Source organism: Elephas maximus, chromosome 4 (genome assembly GCF_024166365.1).
Source record: "Elephas maximus indicus isolate mEleMax1 chromosome 4, mEleMax1 primary haplotype, whole genome shotgun sequence".
NCBI classification, from domain to species: domain Eukaryota; kingdom Metazoa; phylum Chordata; class Mammalia; order Proboscidea; family Elephantidae; genus Elephas; species Elephas maximus.
In genome coordinates this window covers 43,462,424-43,483,433 of record NC_064822.1, presented here as the reverse complement: position 1 = coordinate 43,483,433, position 21,010 = coordinate 43,462,424, and the positions used below count along the sequence as shown (strand labels likewise).

The 21,010-nt window shown below is 45.7% G+C and overlaps 1 protein-coding gene and 1 long non-coding RNA gene across 9 annotated transcripts in view; one reads left to right on the top strand and one right to left on the bottom strand.

Moving 5' to 3' along the window:
- FRMD4A (FERM domain containing 4A) overlaps positions 1 to 21,010 on the bottom strand; it is a 373,626-nt gene that overhangs the window by 54,357 nt on the left and 298,259 nt on the right. For all 8 annotated transcript variants that reach the window (XM_049881957.1, XM_049881962.1, XM_049881958.1 and 5 more), the window contains exons 12-13: positions 8,817 to 8,893; positions 3,552 to 3,690 (exon numbers count right to left, since the gene is read on the bottom strand). In XM_049881957.1, coding sequence (XP_049737914.1) covers positions 3,552 to 3,690; positions 8,817 to 8,893 — 216 coding nt within the window. The remainder of the gene's footprint in view (positions 1 to 3,551; positions 3,691 to 8,816; positions 8,894 to 21,010) is intronic.
- Positions 9,485 to 21,010, top strand: part of LOC126074970 (uncharacterized) — a 43,666-nt gene continuing 32,140 nt past the window's right edge. Inside the window, exons 1-3 of the long non-coding RNA XR_007517089.1 lie at positions 9,485 to 9,743; positions 10,382 to 10,462; positions 19,324 to 19,421. This is a non-coding gene — a long non-coding RNA (uncharacterized LOC126074970). The remainder of the gene's footprint in view (positions 9,744 to 10,381; positions 10,463 to 19,323; positions 19,422 to 21,010) is intronic.

Here is a 21,010-nt window from a genome sequence, read left to right as displayed (position 1 = left end):
ATTGATGGGAGATTCTCACCTTGTAAAGTCAACTCTCTGGGTCTACCCAGAAGGCATCTGCAAGTCTTGCTATGAGGGCCTTGCCCTATAAATGTAACTCAGTTTTATTATTGCTATTCCATGAATGAGGTTTGTCTCCTTCCATTGGAATGAAAAATATCAGACTGGATTAGGAAAAAGGGTGAGAGAGAGTGAGGCGGTAGGGAGGCAGAGACAGAAAGAGAAAAGTTAAGAAGAAGGAAAGAGTTGTGGACTGGGAGCCAATTTAAGAAGTCCCCACCTTGACTTCAGAGGATAAGAGTCTGTTTACTCTAAACAATTTGAGCTTTCAAGTATTTTCCTCCAAAGTCCACAAAACATTCCTTGGCTCTGGGCTACAAAGGTTGCTGGGACCTAGCTGACAACAGTTCGGATCTTTTGGGACAGCATATATAAGTCACCAATTATCACTGGTGCCTGCATAGCCTCTCATTCTGAATGAGCAACAGGAAACCAACCAGTACACTAGGTCCTTGGTGATGGAATGGTCCCTTGATGGCAATGTGGGGGGAGCTGATGATGTGAGGGCCAGAGAGCCAGAGAGAGGGATAGAGACAGAGAGAGACTGGTTTTCTTAAATGATTTGCATGATGACCATGAAAGAAGAAAATAACCGAGTGCCAGGGAAGGAACATGAAACTTCTTGGCTACCCCCCTTGCTGACTCAAACCACTAGACCACACTTGTCTCTCTGGGGTTGATAAACATCACTTGGGAGGCCTGGGCTTTGCTGAAGCGCTTCAGAGAAAGGAATGGTTGGCAAGGCACCATTCAGTACAGTGTGAAGCAATGACCAGTATGCCAGCCAACAATGGCTGTTCAGAAATAGTTTAAAGCTTTTCCCCCCAAGCCTGTCAGCCATCACTTACCCTGAGGCCATTCTGGTGCTTATGTAAAGACCAACATTCCAGAAACAAAAAATGTTCTAATGCAATTCCTAAGGGAAAAATTTTTTATCACCTCTGACTTAATTTGGGGACCTTTTGCAGAGAATATAACCTTTATGAAAGTGTTGGCCAGGGAACAGTGTGTGAGATTAATAAGGATAATAATAAAAGATAGCACCTATTTCCTCAAGCAATTTCATAAACATTGTGTCATTACTAATCAATAATGTAGGTCAGGAAAGTCCTTTCTTGTTCTCTGATTGGGGAGAACAAAGCACAAACAATAAAAGACTTGCCCAGCTCACAGAGCTGGAAAGCAGAGTCTTCCAGCTTCCAAAGAGGGGAGCTTGTTCCTCACCTGTTACTGTAGGTCGAGGAATTGGTTCCTTTGAGACATGCAAGGGCTCTGGAGTCTTTGTGAGCACTCCAGACGTCCTGGGGAAAAGCTTTCCTCCTCGTGGGAGTGTGTGGATTTCCTTCTGTCTCCCAGGGATTACTGAGAGGGCAGCAGAACTTTCCTATTGCTGTGGGCATTTGGTTTAGCCTCTTAAAAGACATTTTTTGTTAATAAGTGATCTTTGAAAATTTTTGAGGTTAACTTGTTGCGTCAGTGGCTTGACCTGTAAGCCTGTTGAATAAAGGCTTTTCCAAACACAGAGTAAGACCATCTTAGAGAATGGGGCTAAAGAGCCCTAAGAACAGGCCTCCTAAGTTACCCAAGAGTGGCTCTGTGCATAAAACCAGCATAGGGAGGAAGAGCTCGAACAGCTAATGTTGTACTACCCTTAGAGTCAAATACTCTTTTCCTTTCCCCCTTTCAAAGTTGTGGTATCCAGTTTGTGTGAGGTCTGCCCGCCAGAAGAACTGGCACTAGGGTTCAGGAAGATTGCCAACCTATCTGCCCCTCACCACCCATCACTGAACAATAAACCCAAAAAAACCTGTTGCCACCGAGATGATTCTGACTCATAGCGACCCTACGGAACAGAGAAGAACTGGCCCATAGGGTTTCCAAGGCTATAAATATTTACAGAAGCAGACTGTCACATTTTTTTCCTGCAGAGCGGGTTGGTGGATTCGAACCGCCGACCTTTTGGTTAGCAGCCACGCACTCAACCACTGCGCCACTAGAGCTCCTTCAGTAAAAATACAGAGGATACAATCAATGTTCTAAGGTTTTGACCTTCAACTCCTACCACTGGAGAGAAAAATGTTGACACCCACCCAATGTTTACTATATAAAGCATGAGTCAAAACACTTTGGCCCTGTTTCCTTTAATCTAATTGGGCTTCAAATTCCTGTGCCAATGCCCGTCATCACCCGGAGAGCTGCAGAATGCCCTCTCTTCTAACAACAAAAATATTCCACTCTGTACTTACTCACTCCAGATAATGATCAAAAAAGGGTCAGGAAGAAGATTTAGTAGGGGAAAGAATGTGTTACAAAGACAGTGCCTTCCACGTGAGAAAAGCCCTGATTTAAAACTCTATTATAACCTGAGTCATTGTTTCATTTCTTCTTCCCCTGTTTTCTATCTTTCTCTTACCTCTCACTTCACCCCTACTTTCTCCTCCAACTCTTTTCAATGCCCAGGAAAGGATAACTTCACCCAAAAGGAAAATACAGCAGAAGAGAAAGCCCCAAAAGCGCACCCATCCAGTGAATCTTGGGCCCAGTAAGCCTGGGTCCTCCTCCAGAGAGCTCATATAATAGGAGAAGGATCTCACATGGGTGGTGGTACCAACTAGCCCAGCTGCCAAGGTTTGTCTCACTCTATATTTCCACCACCCTCGAAGTCAGCAGGATCCTGAGAAAGGTGCAGGGCCCATCTTGATAGGGCTTTTTACTTGAGGGATAATGAATAGGAGTGGCTTGCGGGAGGAAGGAAAGGGGAGACTGGGAGACAAGACAGGAGGAAGAGGGGGCTGAGTGTTGATATAAGCTGTGTGTGAACCAAGGAGATGTCATTCTCCCACCCACCAGAAAACGTAGCCATTTGTGTCTGGATTGGGGGTGGGTAAAATCTCCCAAGGAGGATGACTGTTTACCAAGGCCTGAGGCTCTAGGTCTACCTTAGAGAAACTGGGCTGTGAAACTTTTTTTTTTTCACTTTTCCAGTTTTGCATTTTTAAAAAATGGAGTTGGCAGTTGGAAAGGCCTGGAGGCTACAGAGCAATTACCCTAAACAGTTCGGTAATTTTTTTTTTTTTTTGTCCTAAAAAGAAAATACTCTGCTACTGTTTAAACTCCAAAAAGCACCTGAATGCTTGCTCCTAGGAGACCTTCTTGAGGGTCAAAAGCATGGTCAGAATTCCTCACGGGCCCTAGAGTCAATGGCCTGGGCAGCTCTGGTTGGGGTTGGGTCTGACCCCCTTGAGCAGGATTCCTGGTACTTGCCCTCCTGAAGAACGAATCTCATTCCTCCCACCTACAGCCCCAAAAGGCAAGTAGGCACCTGTGTGTATCTCAAGGCAAGGGACACAATGCGTCCCCCATCTGTCCAGCTCAGCATCCCTGAACTGTCAGATTCATACAAGGACCCTAGTATGCCCTTAGGCATGCTAACAGCTTGGTGAAAGGCCTGGTCACCATGGTGTCCCTCCCAATCCCAGGGAAGGACTTACCTTACTCTGCTTTCTGTCCAGATAGAACTGGTGTTGGCTAATGGCCATAGCCCAAATAGACTTGATTAATGCTGGGCACGCATACCACGTGTGCACTGCAATGCCGCTGTGTCCAAATGTCCTCCTTGTCACCGAAGCCCTGGGGAGGCAAGAATCAGAAGGTTCAACCATATCTGCCAAGAAAGTCCATTTATCAGCCAACAGCTTTTATTGAGGACCCACTGGTGTGAAGGTAAAAGACCAGATCACAAAGATATAGGATCACACACACACACACACACACACTCACTCACTCACACGTGTGCTCAGGGAAACTGGAGTTATTTACTAACTCCTCATTTTTTTTTTTTTCAGGGTTCAGAATTGATGCAGCCCCTGCCTTGTCTGGAATAAAATGGGTCATTCCCGGTCACTGGATGGTCCTGACTGATCTTCAGCTCCTGGGCATTGAGCCAACACAAACTTTAGAGACAGAAAAAGACAGTGTCCTTCATTAACCAGGCAATGCTGCTTAGGGGGAAGGATGAGTAAATTCTTGTCTAACTGCCACAGGCCACAACACCTAAGGGAACCATGACTTCTTAACATTACTCTGACTCAATGTCCCTTGAAAGATGTGGCTATTGATTTCAAATACATTCAGAGGGCAGGGCAGAAAGAAATGAGCCCAGCCACCAATCCCCACCCATTTCGACCTCTGCCTTTATGTTTATTTCAACATGGAGTTAAAAAAAGCAGCAACAGACTAAAAATGGAGAACACAGGTCCTAATGTACTTTACCAGATTAATGGAGTCCGGGGAGAAAAAAAGAGTTATATGATCATGTTCTCTGTTAAGTATATTTTATAGAATAAGTGGATTATTTAGAAAGTGAAATATGAACGTGCGTGTGCACGAGCACGTAGGACAAGGTAATGGGGAGTGTGGGGGGGCCTGGGGTATGTGGACTATACATGAGATGAAAAACATTCAGGTGTTCTCAAGACTGAGATACCTAATTTGGAAGAAACTTGAGGCAATCAGGCTTGTGAATATTGGCATTTTGTTCCGTACAAATTTTCGCTTGAAGAAAATTTAAAGCGATTTCTATTATCTTACTTTGGGGGCTACGGCTTAAAAAAAAAAAAGTGTGTCTTTCTCATACTCACTTTTAAGGACGGGAGCCCTGGTGGGCAATGGCTAAGCATTCAGCTGCTACCCAAAAGGTCAGGAGCTCGAGTCCACCAGAGGCTCCTTGGAAGCCCTGTGGGGCTGTTCTACTCTGTCCCATAGGGTCACTATGAGTTGAAATTGACTCTACCGCAGCAGCAGCGGGTTTGGTTTTTTAAGGAGGGCTTCAAATCTGGTGGTTAGTTCATGATACTGACTCTAGGCAGGTTTTCCCCTGCTTTGGTTAAAATAAAAGTTAAGGGAAAAAAAAAAAAAAAGCTCATGAAAGAGCACACATTTGAAAGAAAATAACTACAAGGAGGCCAGAGAGAAATGGGGAGGAATCTCCCTGTCCTGCATCTCTATAGATTTAAAATGAATCTGTGATCTGAACGCCCAGTTAGGCTTCAATAGCAATTGTTGCTCCTGGGAGTAAGCCTCCCCTTACCCCCTACAAACATTCAATTCAAAAGGAAGAGTAACTTGAAGTTTATTTTGGTAAAGGGAAACATTTTAAGAGGTTAGGTGTTGACATTTTTCAGGCAAGGTGAGTGTGGACGAGTTGAGAGGCTTGTCAGGTCTGGGGGTTCCCCAGGAGCATCTAAATCAGATACTCTTGAGAATTTTTCTCCTGAATCCACTCATCTTTCCCTTAGGCCCTTCTGACCCCACCAACCTTTCTATTTTGCATTAGCCTTAGGAACTGAATATCTGCCAACTCTAAAGGAGGGCTTGGTGGTTCAGTGGTAGAATTCTTGCCTTCCATGTGGGAGACCCAGGTTCAATCCCCAACCAATGCACCTCAAGCGCAGCCACCACCTATCTATCAGTGGAAGCTTGTGTGTTGCTATGATGCTGACAGGCTTCACTGGAGCTTCCAAACTAAGATGAACTAGGAAGAAAGGCCTGGTGATCTACTTCTGAAAAATGTCCAAAGAAAACCCTATGGATCAAAACGTCTCGTTCTGTTGTGCATGGGGTTGCCATGAGCTGGGTGCCAACTCGACAGCAGCCAACAACAACCAAGAGCCCAGATACAAAGGTAGGCATCAAGTTAGGACATTTAGAACAATTCCACAGCATCTTCTGTACTCCTCATGGAAAGGACAGGAAGGGCTGTGATCAAACATGCGACCAATCAGCTCAGAAAACACTCTTTGCAGTGACTGATTCCCCTGTAATCACAATTTCCCACTAATTACACCTTAATTAAACAATTATATCTGGCACTACCCATCCTATTACTTGGTTCTGGCTCCCTTCCTCTTTTGGAGAGAGGAGCAGACCCCTGAACACCATCCCAACATACCATCAATTAGATTAATCTTCCCTGCTCCAAAGAAACAAGGCACCAAGCAATAGGATGACACATCTAATTTCAAAAGCAACACGAGGCAGTGAAAAGAAGAGTGCTCGCTGCATTGTTGCCTCTGGGTGGATTCGAACCGCCAACCTTTTGGTTAGTAGCTGAGCACTGAACCATTTGTACCACCCAGGGACTTTTAATTAAGTAGTCAGCCTTAAGCAAATGCACTTTCCTTGCCTCAATGTACATTTGGAAAAGGTGTCTTTAAAGCTGTAGTCAACTTGGGTTTCACCTTTGACATCAGGTAAGTCACCTTCCCTGGGCCTTTCTCCCTGCCTCTCGTCATGCTAACCTACCTGTTTCTAATAACAAGGGGGGCTTAGGACCAGTCTGTCTAGGAGGGGGAATGATCATTTCCTCTGCTCTGGTGGCCTCTGAGATCCTTGCATTCCCTCTTTTCTCTACTCCAGACACATTCTCATCTCTTTATTTCACTTGAAGAGCATCGGCTGTATTTACCTGACCAACATCTTTGCCCACCTGGAGGGTCTGCCTCATTTCTTTAAATCCTAGTCACCCTTTGACGTTCAGCTCAGACCTCGCCTCAGCCTCCCCGACAAGCCTGGCCTCTGGTGACCTTATCTTTCAGCATTCATGGTCTGTGCCATTTGGTACTTTGTACACACTGCCTTGCGTATAGGGTAGAGGTAAAGAGCATGCACTTCAGAGCCAGACTTCCTGAGTTCCAATCCTGGCTCTACCACTTACCCGCTATCTCTAACAGAGAGCAGGTTACCTCATCTTTCTATACCCCGCTGCACCTAACACAGTGTCCTGAACGCAGAAGCTACTCAACAAATATGATGTGGATCATTTTGTTTTAAAGCTAAAAAGCCCAGGTTTGAAGTCCCTGGATTGTACAAATGGTTAACATGCTTGACTGCTAACCAAAAGTCTGGAAGTCAGAGTCCACTGGAGTGCCTAGGAAGAAGGACCTGGCAATCTGCTTCTGAAAAATCAGCCACTGAAAACCCTATGTAGCACAGTTCTACTCTGCATGCATGAGTCAGGGCTGACTTGATGGCAACTGGTTTATGTGAGGTTTGTACCCTCTCCTATATCCCTGGGTCTTGGGAAAGAAAAGGGAACTTAGTATTACATCACTGATAGGGTACCAGACCCGGAGAAAACACACACACACACACACACCTCCTCTCTCTCTCTCACACACACACGTGAGTGCATGCTCACAGGCTCTCTAAGAATTTGTCCAAGGTGTCTCTGAGTTAGGAGGATTCTCAACGGAGCCCAGATATGGAGATTCCGTCTATCCTTATGCGCACCCCTTCAGATGATCCAGTTTTTGACTTTTCTCTGTCAAACATCCCCTTTCTGCATCTGACTCATTGTGATGAAATTCATTTTGCTCTTTTCACTTGTAAGTTTTCCCTCCTCTCACCCATACTCCTCAGAATCTGGTCCCAAACAGTTCACCTGGGAGAATAACTCTGAGTTTCTTTTTGGTTGGGATATTATTTTTGCCATGTGCCGCTCCCCCACTGGCCTACACAAATGTGTTCTTGCTCTGTGGAGGCAGAGGTCTTTGGACTCGGCCACTCTTCACAGGATGCCAAAAAATGCTAAAGATGTTCTTCTGCTTTAATAAGATTGCCTTTGCCTGATGGCAGAGACACCAAGTCTCTAAACGTTTTCTGGTTGCTGGTCCTCCAGTCAGCTGTGTGGCACAAGATAAGCTCTAACCCCACAAACGGAGTGGTTATTTCACACAGATTACATGGTGTGAGCATCCTGTCAGTCTGCTGGGTTATCTCTGGCTGCAGGGACAGAGATTATACTGCACGGGCCTGCACCCACTTGCTGGAGGGCTACATCTCGCTCTTGGGTTGACAACTCCCTGGGAGGAACAGCAGCTTGTTCTGAGATACTCAGAAGCCATGTGTAGGGTGGAGCTTGTGCTAGGTTCCCTTCCAAGGCCAGCGCTGGGTGTCAACACTCTCTAAAATTCACTCTTACTCTTTACAGAGTCTAGTCTTTCTACTGGCTTCCCAGGGCTAGTTTCCTGTAAATCCATGTACGATCCTATCTAAAGTCCAGGTGTCGGGCCCGTTTGTAGGGACTTTTGCTGCTGTCTATGTTAGCATCTAATTCTAGGCCCGCCAGCAGACAAAGAGAGGGAAAGCAGTGGTCTGAGCTGCCCAGAGCCCCTTTTACGCAGTGCTTGCTGCATTCCACATGGGGACCCTATTGTTTGGCATCTGGCTTAGAGAGCATAGATTTCTACACTAATGCTCTCTGGGATATAATGTTGGGGTGGGGGGAAAGAAAAATAATTGTATTTCTTTCACATCCGCCCACAAACTCTTAATACCCTAAAATTACAGCTGGTGGAATAAACGCATTTTGCACAACTGCTTCATTTGCAGCTCTCTTTGGTGTTGCCAGTCCCACCTGAAGCACTCTCAGAAACTCTATCAGGCAGCACGGTAACACAACTCCACACACAAGCCTGGAACATAAGCAGCCAGATGAGAAGGTCAAGGAATTGCTAATCTCTGTCTCTCACACACACTCTTGAACCCTCTGTATTTATCAGCATACACAATACAAAACAAAGCTTTACTGTCTGATTTGCACTCCATTCTCCATAATCAACCACCTTCCCCTCCCCCCGCCCTCAAACAGAAAAGGAACAATGACAGCACAAAAAATATTAATGTACATGACACGCCAGGCTAGAGTCCTGTAAGTTCATGCACTCGGATAAGAAAAGGAGACTTTTCCAGCTTACCTGCGTGGGTCATGAACTTCCACTGAAAACTTCTTTTCTCTGAAATACAGGTTTTCCAACTGTCTCCATTGGAATATCTGGACAGAAAACAATGCAGTTTAAGTTGAGAAGCGGGGTGGTTCACGGCTGTATTCCTCCCTTTGCTGGTTAACTTTTAAGGCCAGAAGTTTCCTTATCAAAGCACAGACCATACGGTTGTTTGCGTCTCTGCCTCTTGCTTGAAGCGTGTGTGCACACACACAAACACACTTGCCACTTCAAAACTGGGCAACGTGGGTGTGGATTTTCCTGCAGGTCTCTTAACGGGAACAAAACAAGTTCTTTTCAAGTCGGTCCCCTCTGGCTCGCCTTTGTTTAATTTTCCAAGACAGTTCTTAGCGTTGCAGACTTTTCCCTCCAAGGAGAGGGAGCAGAAGTGAGCAGAGAGGAGGGCGGGCAGTGGGCGCAGAGGAGAGGGAGCGAGAGCAGAGGCGCTCTCAGGAGGCAGCAGTAGCCATCTGCGTGTAGTGCTGAACCAAGCTTCCTCCTCCCGAGTGCTGAAATGGGAAGGCGTTCAAATTCCCAGCCTCCCATCGGGACTCCACTTCCTGCCCACTAATGTGTAAGCGCCTCGGACTCGCCCTGGCCTTCTGAGCAGCTTGCAGGGCGGAGGCTGCTGTGACCTTATTTCTGGGTAGGCAACTCCAGATAACAATGTGAGCCTGTCAAACCCATTCTTCTTTCTGCAGCACAGACCAAATCAAGAACTGTGTGGCTGGATGGACAGCTGCAGCCAGAGGCTGCCTTGGCTTGGGCGGGGAGGGTGAGGAGCAGGATGGACGCTGTTTTGGAAAGCGGACCGTGAACAGAGCTCCTACCGCTGCCCACTGGCTCTCTCAGGTCCTTCCTCCCTCGGCGGCTTAATGAACGAGCTAACTAGGACTGATGGTAATGTTTGGAAGTCATTAGGGCTGCTTTAATTGCTCTAGAAATAGGGCTTCTTTCATGGGATGAAAGAGAAAGTTATTTAACCCTCTGGGAAATGTCAAAAGACGTTGCAGTTATATACAAACACACTTTTATTTCTATTTGGTGGATGCTGCCTCACCTTCCATATACTCAGAATTTGAGTTTATGTTACTGAAAAGAGGGTAGAACAGGACTCCTGTTCTTGGCATTCCCCGTGGGAGTGGCTGTTTCCTCCCTGGGGTCCTCCCTCTCTCTGCTCACTCAGTTGAGGCGTAAGCATTTTGGGATCTCATCTCAGACCCAGAATCCTGGCACCTGGAGCTCCTGGTTTTCTCTGATCTGCTCACGTTTTCTCCACCTTAAAGATTAGATGGCAATTTCCCTGCCTCAGATCCACCCCGCCTTCCCAGTCCAGGACACTTCCTAGTTAACTCCTGACCAAAGGACCTCACCCCAGGTAAAGCTGGGCTGGAAAAAAGAATTGCGTCTAGAATGGCTGCATTCTTTTATCTTTCAGATCCTGCTCTGCAGAATTTTAAAATTATTTTGTTTATGTAAGTAACAGGGAGGAAGAGATCTAGTGTGTTTTATTATAAAGCTACCTTTTTTCTCTGCAGCTTGGAGTTCATTTCACTCTGAAGCTCAAGAACACGGTACTTTTCTTCCTCCATTCCAAGGGGGTGGAGAGACGGTTCAAGGTAAGCAAAGGACCCAAAGCCCTACACTGCCTTACACAGCTTTGTGTCTTGTCGCAGATCAAATGATGCCTCGGAGCCTGAACTATCCAAATACGCAGGTCTGGGTCTGATGCTACTCTTTGATGCTCTGCTACTCTATATGCCACAGTGGAAACACCCAAAGTTCTCTCTGACCTCGGTGGTTAGATATTTACAGATATGCCACTTGAACTTACCTACAGTCACAAAACAGCACCAGAATTAACAAGACTCCATGACATTGGTGCCACGATCCAGAGGTAGTGAACAGAACAAAGCGGTCAGGCACACAGGCTTTGGAGTCTGAATGTATTGTTTGAATCCAGTCTCCCCAACTTCTAAGATGTTTGCCCTTAGACAAGTTACAGCATTGCCTCACATCTCAGCTTTCCCATCTGCAAAACTGCAATAATGGCCCCTCTCAGGTAGGTAACATCCACAAGGCAAGTAAACTATCTTAGCAGTAACAGATCCTTCACGCAGTGTGGGTACAAAGTAAGCACTCTGAACGTTAAAGCTTACTATTATTTCCCAATTATTCCCCCAAATTCTGGCAAATAAAGAGAATAACTCCAGAACCACCAAAATAATTCTTTTCTTAAGTTTCTTAACTCAAGTCCTCACCTTGGGGTTTAAAAAAAGAATTTGATATTTGCGTGGTGGGAATCTTTAAGTAAGTGTACAGAATTATTCTCTCTCTTTTCCCTTTCCTCCAAAGAAAGGGGTGGATGATGCTAGACTCTGTGGGGAGCCTCTCTCCTGTAACCACCTGGGGACAAGGCCAGCTTCACCGGTATGTGATCTGTGCAGGTGCACAGGGCTCCATGCTCAGAAGCTCCCCATGCTTGATTTAATGCTCTGGTGTCGCCATCTTGAAATTCCTAATAACGTTTGAACAAGGGGCCCTGCATTTTCATTCTGCACTGGTTCCCACAAATTATCTAACTGGTTCTGTCCTCGCAAGAGCTGCTGGTGCTGGTGGGCTCCATCCTGGGCTCAGCAGCACCTGGGGTAAGGTGTCTACCCCCAGGGAGGTTGGCCTCCCAAGCCCTCCAAGAGCTTTCTCCTCTCAGCCAGGAGGAAAAAAAGCAAAGCCTGCTGTGACCATGCCTGAGAAAACCTCACGGGTGCCCTTCATTTGAAGCCCCTTCCTGCCTGATGAAAACCCCCTGGAGTAGAATGCTGAGAGTGGTTGGTCCCCTAGCAACCTCCTCCCCCCAGCTCCTTGCAAAATCAAACACAAACCAAGCCTTTCCTTTAAGTGCTCCCTGATGCTGTTCGGCGTGGAGAGCCCTGCATCTGCCAACGGGTCCAAACAAAACGGTCTGGGCTCTGCTATGGGCCTCTCCACGGCCACTGCCACTGTAGCTGCCAGTGAGAAGGTTCTGCAGATGACTTCTGTCTTTGGCGCTGAACCCTGAAGTCCTAGCTCCCCGGCATCTCTCCCTAGGATGACTGACTGTAGACATTTTTGTAACACCGTGTAAAGAAGTGGGTTTCCTGTGATGTCTATTCTAAGCTGGGATCTTTTTTTTTTGCAAATAAAATACCCAGAAGGGAGGGTGCAAGTGAATGGAATGAATGGGCAGTTTTTCAGGATAGGGTTGTTGCATCAGGACATTACAGGGTCCCAGGAACTAAGAGAAGGTTCTCATCTGGGAATGCTGGCCTTGTTCCTTCCTCCACATTTAGGGAAGACAGAGGAGGCCAGGCAAATTGGGGAGCAGGAGTATGAAGGCAGGGGTGACAAGGAGACGTGTGGGAGCAGTGGCCCCAGTCAACAAAAGAAGGCCATTTGCAGCCAGGGAGGCAGGTGCTTGTGTGTAGCAGCATGTGCTCTTCAAGGTGGTCTGTGTTGTTTCTGTCCACAATGCCCTGGTGCCCCACAGTTTGAGTGCCTGCTAAACACCCCACCTCTGCAGCTGGGGCTGGTTCACAGCATAAAAACAGGCCAGTAAACAAAGACAGTAGACCCTGAATCCCCCTTTCACACAGGGAGCTTCCTAAGCCAGGCTCCAACTGAGCTGGTTGCTCTGTTGTCTGTACCACTCCAGGGCAGCCACCTTCGTGGCCCAGTCTGGCCATCAGTGCAGCCACCAGGACCCTGCTACCAGATGCAGACACCAATGTAGGACACAGCAAACACACACCTGATCGTCATCAGGAATGGGCTGATCCATCAGGATTTTGCATAGCTTCTTTGGCCAATTATGGCCAAAGAGCTAATTAAAAGCTAAAACAGGCGATTTTATCAATAATCAAAAACCAAAAAAAGTGTAAACCCATTGCTGTTGAGTCAATTCTGACTCACAGCAACCCTACAGGACAGAGTAGAATTGCCCCATAGGGTTTCCAAGGAGTGGCTGGTGGATTTGAACTGCTGACCTGAAGGCTGGTAGCCAAGCTTTTAATCACTGCGCTACCACGGCTCCTCAATAATCAAAGGATTTATTAATTAATACCTATTAAATCCAGATCTTTCTAACGTAGTTCATCTGGGCATCTTTAACAAGCCCTGCAAAGGTTTTTTCGTTGATCTTTTGGCAACCCCCAATAAGAGTTAGTGGGAAATTTTCTTTCTCTGGTGGAAAATGAGGCCCAGAGAAATTAAAGAAAACTGCCTAGGGCCACATAGCAAGTTAGCCAACAAACCAGAAACAGAAGTCAAGGGCACCTGGTCCATTACTCTAACCTCTAACTGTGTTTCCTTTCCACGGGAGTCCTCCAATTAGTGGGAACAGCTCTTACTCACTAATGGGTAGTTAACTTTAAAAGTTGGAATGAAGTTTACAAATGAGCAACAATGTAGCTGCAAGGAGGAAGTATAAAATCAAATCTTTTCGTCCTGTAAAATTGTTTTTCTCTCCTTTTCTACTATAAACTATGAAGAGTATGAACTCCTTCTCTTGGAGACCTGGCTTCCTCTAGTTGTCTACATAAGGTGTAGTCAGTGGCTTTCAATCAAGACTAACAGCCGCAATAATCATGACTGAGAAAAACCTTAATAGTTTGCACTGAAAATTGAAAATTTAGAGAAGCCGTCAGGAAGTGGCTTTACTGAGCCAGGGTCTGTCACCATGGTTGGAACCATGGCTGGTGCTAGATGTGGATTCTTTATTTCTGGCCTAGACTTAAGTGATTCCCACTGTGATCACAGGCCCTTCTCTTCCCCTTTCTGGGCCTCCATGTCCTAATGTATAAAACAAGAGATGGGAACACGTTCATCCCACAGGGAACACACAAGAGTGGCTAATAAATATCCCGTCTGAGCCCTAAGTGCAACAGGGCACGCTGTAAATGCTTAATGAGCAGGACTTGCTCTCCGGTTCCTATTAGTGGGTCAGTGTGGATTCCTACATCCTGTGGTTGGGACAAAAGAGGGCTAATGCTCTCTGCTCTTTCAGAGTGGGTGAAGGTAGCAGACAGTGAAAGGGACCTTGGCTCCATCAGACGTCATCCCCAGCAAGCATTTACAGAGTGCTGGGATAGCATGAGGGGCGGTGGAGTCTCTCAGGTCGATGTGGCCTCAAAGCCTGGAGAGGAAGCTCGGTCTAGGGGCTCCAATTCTTGACCAGGACTTCAGGGAGCCTTGTCTTCTTCCTGGCCCTGAGGGTGAGTCACCAAGCCCCTTAATGACCTCCCTATGAGTAACTTCCTGCCTCATCTGGAGGGGCCATTAATACAGAATCACAGCAGTCATCTGGCCCTGCCACCCCCTTTTACAGACAAAGCAACTCCAGTCAAGAGAGGTTAAGCGACTGCAGAGGTTAAATAAGTGATTGATGTCAGGACCTAGAGTCTTATGATTTCGGATCCTGGGCTCTTTCTAACACACCATGAAGACCTGACTATGAGTGAGAGCAAAGTTATTTCAAGCTGCTGGTTAAGTTACCGATCACTTCTTTAAGGACTCTTGGCAGTCTAAATGGCATTGTACACTTCGCAAACACCAACAAGGTGTTCTCCTATAAGAGGATTTGATTCATGGACAGTGATCATCAGGCTCAGAACAAAACATACAGACCAAAAAACTCACTTTATTATTTCATTTCTGCTCTGTTTACTTTCTAGAAGTAGGACTGCTCCTCATTAATCCCTAGGTGTATTTATTAAAAAAAAAAAAAAGAAGAAAACAATAGTTGCCATCAAATCGATTCCAACTCACGGCAACCCCATGTGTTTCACCAGCAGAACTGTGGCCCACAGTGTTTTCAATGGATGATTTTTTGGGAAGTATATCACTAGGCGTTTCTTCTGAGGTGCCTCTTGTTGGACTTGATTGTCCACCCTTTCAGTGAGCAGCCAAGCATGTTAACCGTTTGCACCACCCAGAAAATCCAAGTGTATTTATACCTCCAGCAAGTAAAAATGAGTTGCTACATGTCTCGAAAGGAGTCCCGGTGGTGCACCAGTTAAGTGCTTGGCTGCTAACTGAAAGGTTGGTGGTTTGAACTCACCCATTGGCTCTGTGGGAGACAAGACCTGGCCATCTAATCCTGTAAAGATTAAAACCCAAAACCAAACCCAGTGCCATCGAGTTGATTCCAACTCATAGTGACCCTATAGGACAGAAGGGAACTGCCCCATAGAGTTTCCATGGAGTGCCTGGTGGATTTGAACTCTCGACTGTTTGGTTAGCAGCCATAGCACTTAACCACTACGCCACCAGGGTTTCCCTGTAAAGATTACAGCCTAGGAAACCCTATGTGGGCAGTTCTACTTTGTTACATTGGGTCCCTATGAGTCACAACTGACTCGATGGCACCTAACAACAACAACAACACACATCCTGAGGGCTGCAGGACAAGAGAAGGAAGTCTGCAGGGCCTGAACTGGGCAGAGTTGAGAATGTGAGAGCACCACCCGCAACTCCAAGCTGTGCGCGAAGAGATTTTTATCGGGTGCACCTTGATGAGGTTCTGTAATTGGGGCAAAACCAATCTAGGGAACAACAGACGCAGACGTAAGCTGTCAGTGGGGTTGACATCACATGGCAGGGATTTTGTCAGTTGGACAGGCATTCAGTGTATTTTACTTTCTGCATAAAGAAGCAAGGCCCTTGGATTTTAAGCAACAAGCTTCCCAACCATTCAAGCAGTGAGGGTCTACTTTGTACCAGCTTATGCTAACAGGAAAGGGATAGGACAACATGTCTAACACATGTTTACATGTCTAAGGAGCTTACAATCGAGCTGAGAAGACAGGACTCACACCAAGTTGATTTTTCATGAAATAGTAATTAACTCCGTGATGAGCTGACAATCTATGGTTTCCACACCAGGCTTTTAGAACTTGTCAGGGGCTCTGACATACCTTATGAAGAGATGCCTCATGCTTCTGTTTCAAGTAATCAAGATTCATGATCATCCTTTCCTCTCTATTGTTAGGGTTCATCATTTTTAGGGGCAAGATCTTTAGCTTGGAAGTCTAGAGCCCTGACTCAGTAAGTCCCTGTACATCTCAGCCTCCTCTTCAGTAAATAGAGGGGCAGCCATTCCTACATACCATGCACCGGTGGGGTCAGCATTGTAAATCCAGAGAATGCCACACTACTACTCTTCAGAACTTAAAAATAGTTTGTTTTAAACATCTCCTACTCATGGGAGGAAACTCTGATGGTATAGTGGTTAAGTGCTACGGCTGCTAACCAAAGGGTCGGCAGTTCGAATCCGCCAGGTGCTCCTTGGAAACTCAATGGGGCAGTTTCTACTCTGTCCTATAGGGTCACTATGAGTCGGAATCGATTCGACGGCGCTGGGTTTGGTTTTTTGGGTTTACTCATGGGAGACAATGCAAAGTACAATTACAAGCTTAGTTTTCAAAACCATACCACCTGCCACTTACTGGCTGTGTCTTCATAGCAAATCAATTTCTTTGTGTCTCATTTTTGCAACAATAACACTTTCCTCATAGGGCTGCTGTATTAATGAATTAACACATATAAAAAGCTTAAAATGGTACCTAGTACATAATGAAAAAAAAAATTTTTTTTTTTAATTTTTTTGAGCACTCAATAAATAACCAATTGCCATTGAGTCATTTCCGATGGTTTTCAATGGCTGACTTTTTGGAAGTAGATCACCAGGCCTTTTTTCCAAGGCACCTCTGGGTGGACTCGAACCTCCAACCTTTCAGTTAGAAGTCGAGCACGTTAACTGCTTACACCACCCAGGGACTCCACTCAATAAAGACTATTACTATGTCCTTTCCACTCCATCATTTATATGCTGGTAAAAGAAAGAAAATTTCGGCATATTTTCAACACTTATAACCTTATAGCACAGTTTGTGTAATTTTCTCTAAAAGGCATCTAACGTGGTGCCACGAGCACTTTTGCATCTTAAAAAATATTTTCAATTGCTGTTTTTTTTTTTTTTTTTTACAATGCAAGCATAAGCCTAATCCAGCATTCTCATTCATTGCATTTGTGCTGGAATTTTTTGGATTCTCTTTGAACTCACTTGTTCTTAGTTTCATCTGGCCAGTTTCCAAGTCCACTGAAATTTTGACCAGAGACGGATTTGAACATCTTCCTGCTACTACTTTTAATCTCAAAACATCCATCATCAGAAGAAAGTATCCTGTTGTAACATGGCTCAGCATTACGCAGAATGCGCTATACCAGGAACCGAATCAGGCCCTCCAACATATGCAAACTGCTCACAGATCACTAGCTTACAGAACGGGTATGAGTTTGTCCTTCATTGTTGTTGTTAGGTGCTGTCAAGTTGATTTTCGACTCTCAGTGACCCCATGTGACAGGCTATAACTGCCCTATAAGGCTTTCTAGGCTGTAATCTTTACAGGAACAGAACCCCAGGTCTTCCTTCCGGGGAGCCACCGGGTGGCTTTGAACCGCCAACCTTTCAAGTTAGCAGTAGAGCACGTAACCACTCTGCTACCAGGGCTCCTACATAACCTGCTCTGAAAGAGGGCACTGTGGCATCTCTTTTCCTCTGAGATGGTCACATACCCAACAAAGAAAACAATGGCTGATTTTTCTCCACAGCCAGACCCACTAATGGAATCAAGATGTTCCTCGGGCCAGTTCCCTCCTCCTCACTGCTCAGACAGAATACGCTCTGCTCTACATTGATTTAGTTAATTCAGTGACAGATGGCCAGAGCACCAGGCCTTGACCCTTTAATGGATGGCATCTTTTTAACCCATGAAAAACCTTTTAGCTTCCTCTGGTTTAAGAGTCATTATTAGGGAAAGGGAGACAGAGGTCAACAAGTACTTAACAAGCCTATGGAGAAACAGGCCATTTTATTTTTCCTCCCTGGAGTTCGTTTCCTTTTTTGTCCCCCTAGAGGGCCTGTATATACATTATTTTCTTGTGTGTACTTTCGCTTTTCTTGCAAAGAAACTTCACCATAAAGCCTTGGCAAATCTAAACAGTCTAAAGAGAAGCTGAAAGTGTTCACCCTTTCTCATCCTCTGCCTCCTGGTACAACTTGTCTCCCCAGAGTGTGACTTGCATTCATGAGGGTTGTGTCTGAATGGCAGTGATGCTATCTGGGTCCAGCTTTGGTTCTTCTAGCAATGAGCACCGGGACCCTGTGATGCACAGCTTAACCTCCCTGTGCTCCAGTCTGTTCTTTAAAACAGCTCAAGGCTAAGGATGCCTGCTATGACTTAGCTCAAGGAGCCCAGGTGGTGCAATAGGTTAAGTGCTTGGCTGCTAACAGAAAGGTCAGCAGTTCAAAACCACCAGCAGCTCCATGGGAGAAAAGACCTGGTGATCTGGCTCCGTAAAGACTACAGCCTAAGAAACCCTAGGGGACAGTTCTACTCCGTCACATTTCAACTCAATGGAACACATACCAACAACATGACTTACCTCAGTGGGATGGTTCAAAGAGGAGCTCAGTGAGCCTGAGAAGTAATTGGCACATCTAGGGACAGGAATTTTATGATGGTCCATTTCACCTGTTATGGCAAAGACTTATCTCTTTTCAGATCGTTTTAAAGTTGTTTTTTTTTTTTTTTCCTTTTTTGAGCAGGTTTTCACTACTTTGGCAGGCAAATTTTGAGGGAAACTTGTATTTTTTGTATTGGAGGGGTATGGCAGTTGTCAGCACTCTTATCCCTGGCAGCTCTGTCCAGAGGTCTGGCATCATAGAAACACCCCTGGCCCCCTTTGTGGAGATCATCTGACTCCGTGGAAGAAGGAGACAGAATGGAAAAGAATGGGTTGGAAACCAGAGATTCAGGTACACACTCGTAACTGAAACCCGGCTTTACCAAGCTAAATAACACAAACAACAAAACACTCTATCCTAGTTTTATCTGTGTGGAGCGAAGTAAAAAAAGTTTAGCAAACTAGTGCGGGCTCTTTGGAAGTAATACTTAACAGCAGCTTGTTAGAACCCACTGGGCTTCAAGAGTTGGCCACCCTGCTGGGGAGGGTAAGTCCCAATGTTATTGGCTTGCAGACCTTGGTTTTCTATGGGCACCAGGAGGGAGGCAGAGTCTGCTTCTGAGACTTCAGGTGTGAGCTCCAGGCTGCCTTAGTTGGAAAGCACCCCAGGGAGCGAGGCAGTGGAGTGGGCTCTGGGCCTGGGAGTTGCAGCTTGCTTTTCAAGTCAGGTTATTGCTAGGAGAACACCGTGGTCCTGCTGGCTGCTCTGCAGTGTTGGCTGCAGACAGCAGAAGAGGGGTGCCCAGGGGCCCTCTCCACTGTCATCTGGATGTCTTGCTGATGGATCTCACCCCTCAGGGTCACCTGGGGTGGGGCAGGGCAGGGCGGGGCTGGGGTGAGGGGCCCTGGTTGACAGATTTTTCTCCATGATCCCCTTGTTGGAGCAATTCCATGTCTGCCCACAATTTTTCCTTCTCAGAAAGAAGACAGGTGAGAGAGTGTCTTCTACGGGTGAGGACCTCAACTCTAGAATTTCTGTCTTTCCAGGAGGGCTGGTCCTATTTAACCCTCTCATGGGTGAGTTATTTTAGTTTTACTTTTTGGAAATTTTTAGTGATGCCATGTTTTTTCACTAATGGAATGGATGCTGAATCATTGTTCGTTGGTAGTTTATTATTTGAAAAAATGGGGTACCAACTGCAAGCGGGACATATCAATCCCATATTCCCTGAGCACATCACACACATGGGACATAGGGTCCTTAGCACATCACACTTCCTGGTCACACTTATTAAACTTTCTAAAAATACACAAAAATACTAAATAAACATTGCACTTGCTGCACACGATTGTCATCAGTGTGATTCAGAGTGGGCCATATTGGTGCCACGTTCCATGAAGCACACCACACTCGTGGCACATATCAGTCCCATGGCCCACAAAGTGCATCACAAACTGTTGCCACCCCAGAAATAACTCATTTACTTGAATATTTCCGAATGCCAGTAACCGTACCTTCCTAGTAACACAAAGGAAATAGTAAACATACTTGCAAGCCTTATCTCGCTGTACAGAAGCCAAAAGACACAAAAGTTTCACACAATCACTCCTCCGGAAGCACCCCCTCATACGAATGGCTCTCAACACTCCAATGTGGCGTAGACCAGCTTCCTTGCTTTTTAGGCAGTTGTACCAGTATCTGCCAGGATGCCAGAACGTACTAAGTGGCTGAAACTCTCCAGGGGTGGAAAAATGTAACACGGGCATATCTATCCCCTGGTCCATGAACGGGTTAAAGCTCTGGTTCCTTTTTCTCTAGAGGGCTTCTGAAGGAGGCGGCAGGTCAATTTGGGGAACTGTGCTTTTGGGGGAGGTTTGAGGGTAAAGTTTACACTCCTACTCAGCAGCCCTGACCCACTTTCTTTCCACCAGGACTATCCCCAGCTCCCCTAACCTCCCAATTCCAGTCTGGGCTACTACTCTCAGATATTCCTATATGTCCTTCTGCCCAAACAATTCTTCTTCTGTGTTGTTATTGGTTTTTTTTTACTTAACAATTTTTCCCACCAGATTATAAGCTCCTTGAAGGTATTTTCTCGGTATCTAGCACAATGCCTAGGGCATATTAAACGGAAAACAAAAAAAAAAAACAAACTCATTGCCGTCGATTCTGACTCATAGCAACCCTATAGGACAGAGTAGAACTGCCTCATAGAGTTTCCAAGGAGCACATGGTGGATTTGAATTGCTGACCTTTTGGTTAGCAGCTGTAGCTCTTAACCACTACACCACCAGGGTTTCCATGTTAGGCATTCAATAATTATTTGTTGAATGAATGAATGAAAAGCTTTATGAAGTAGGGATTAAGGCAATCAAAGTTCAGAGAGGCTGTTACTTTTTCAAGGTCACACAGATGATAAATGGAGGGAGCTGGCATTTGAACCCTAATCTGTCTACTCAAAATTCTGGTTACTATTAAGACATGAAGAATCTCCAGTGTTTGAACCTAGATTTTTTTTGTTAAAAATAGATTTCTAAACTGCAAGAGATGTGGCAATAGGGGAGTTAGGGCAAGCCCCAGGGGAAAGAACGGTAGAGTCGAAAGCAAGGAAGCACAGCCCTTCTTCCTTCTGGCAGCTCTGTCGGAACTCAACTCTATTCCAGAG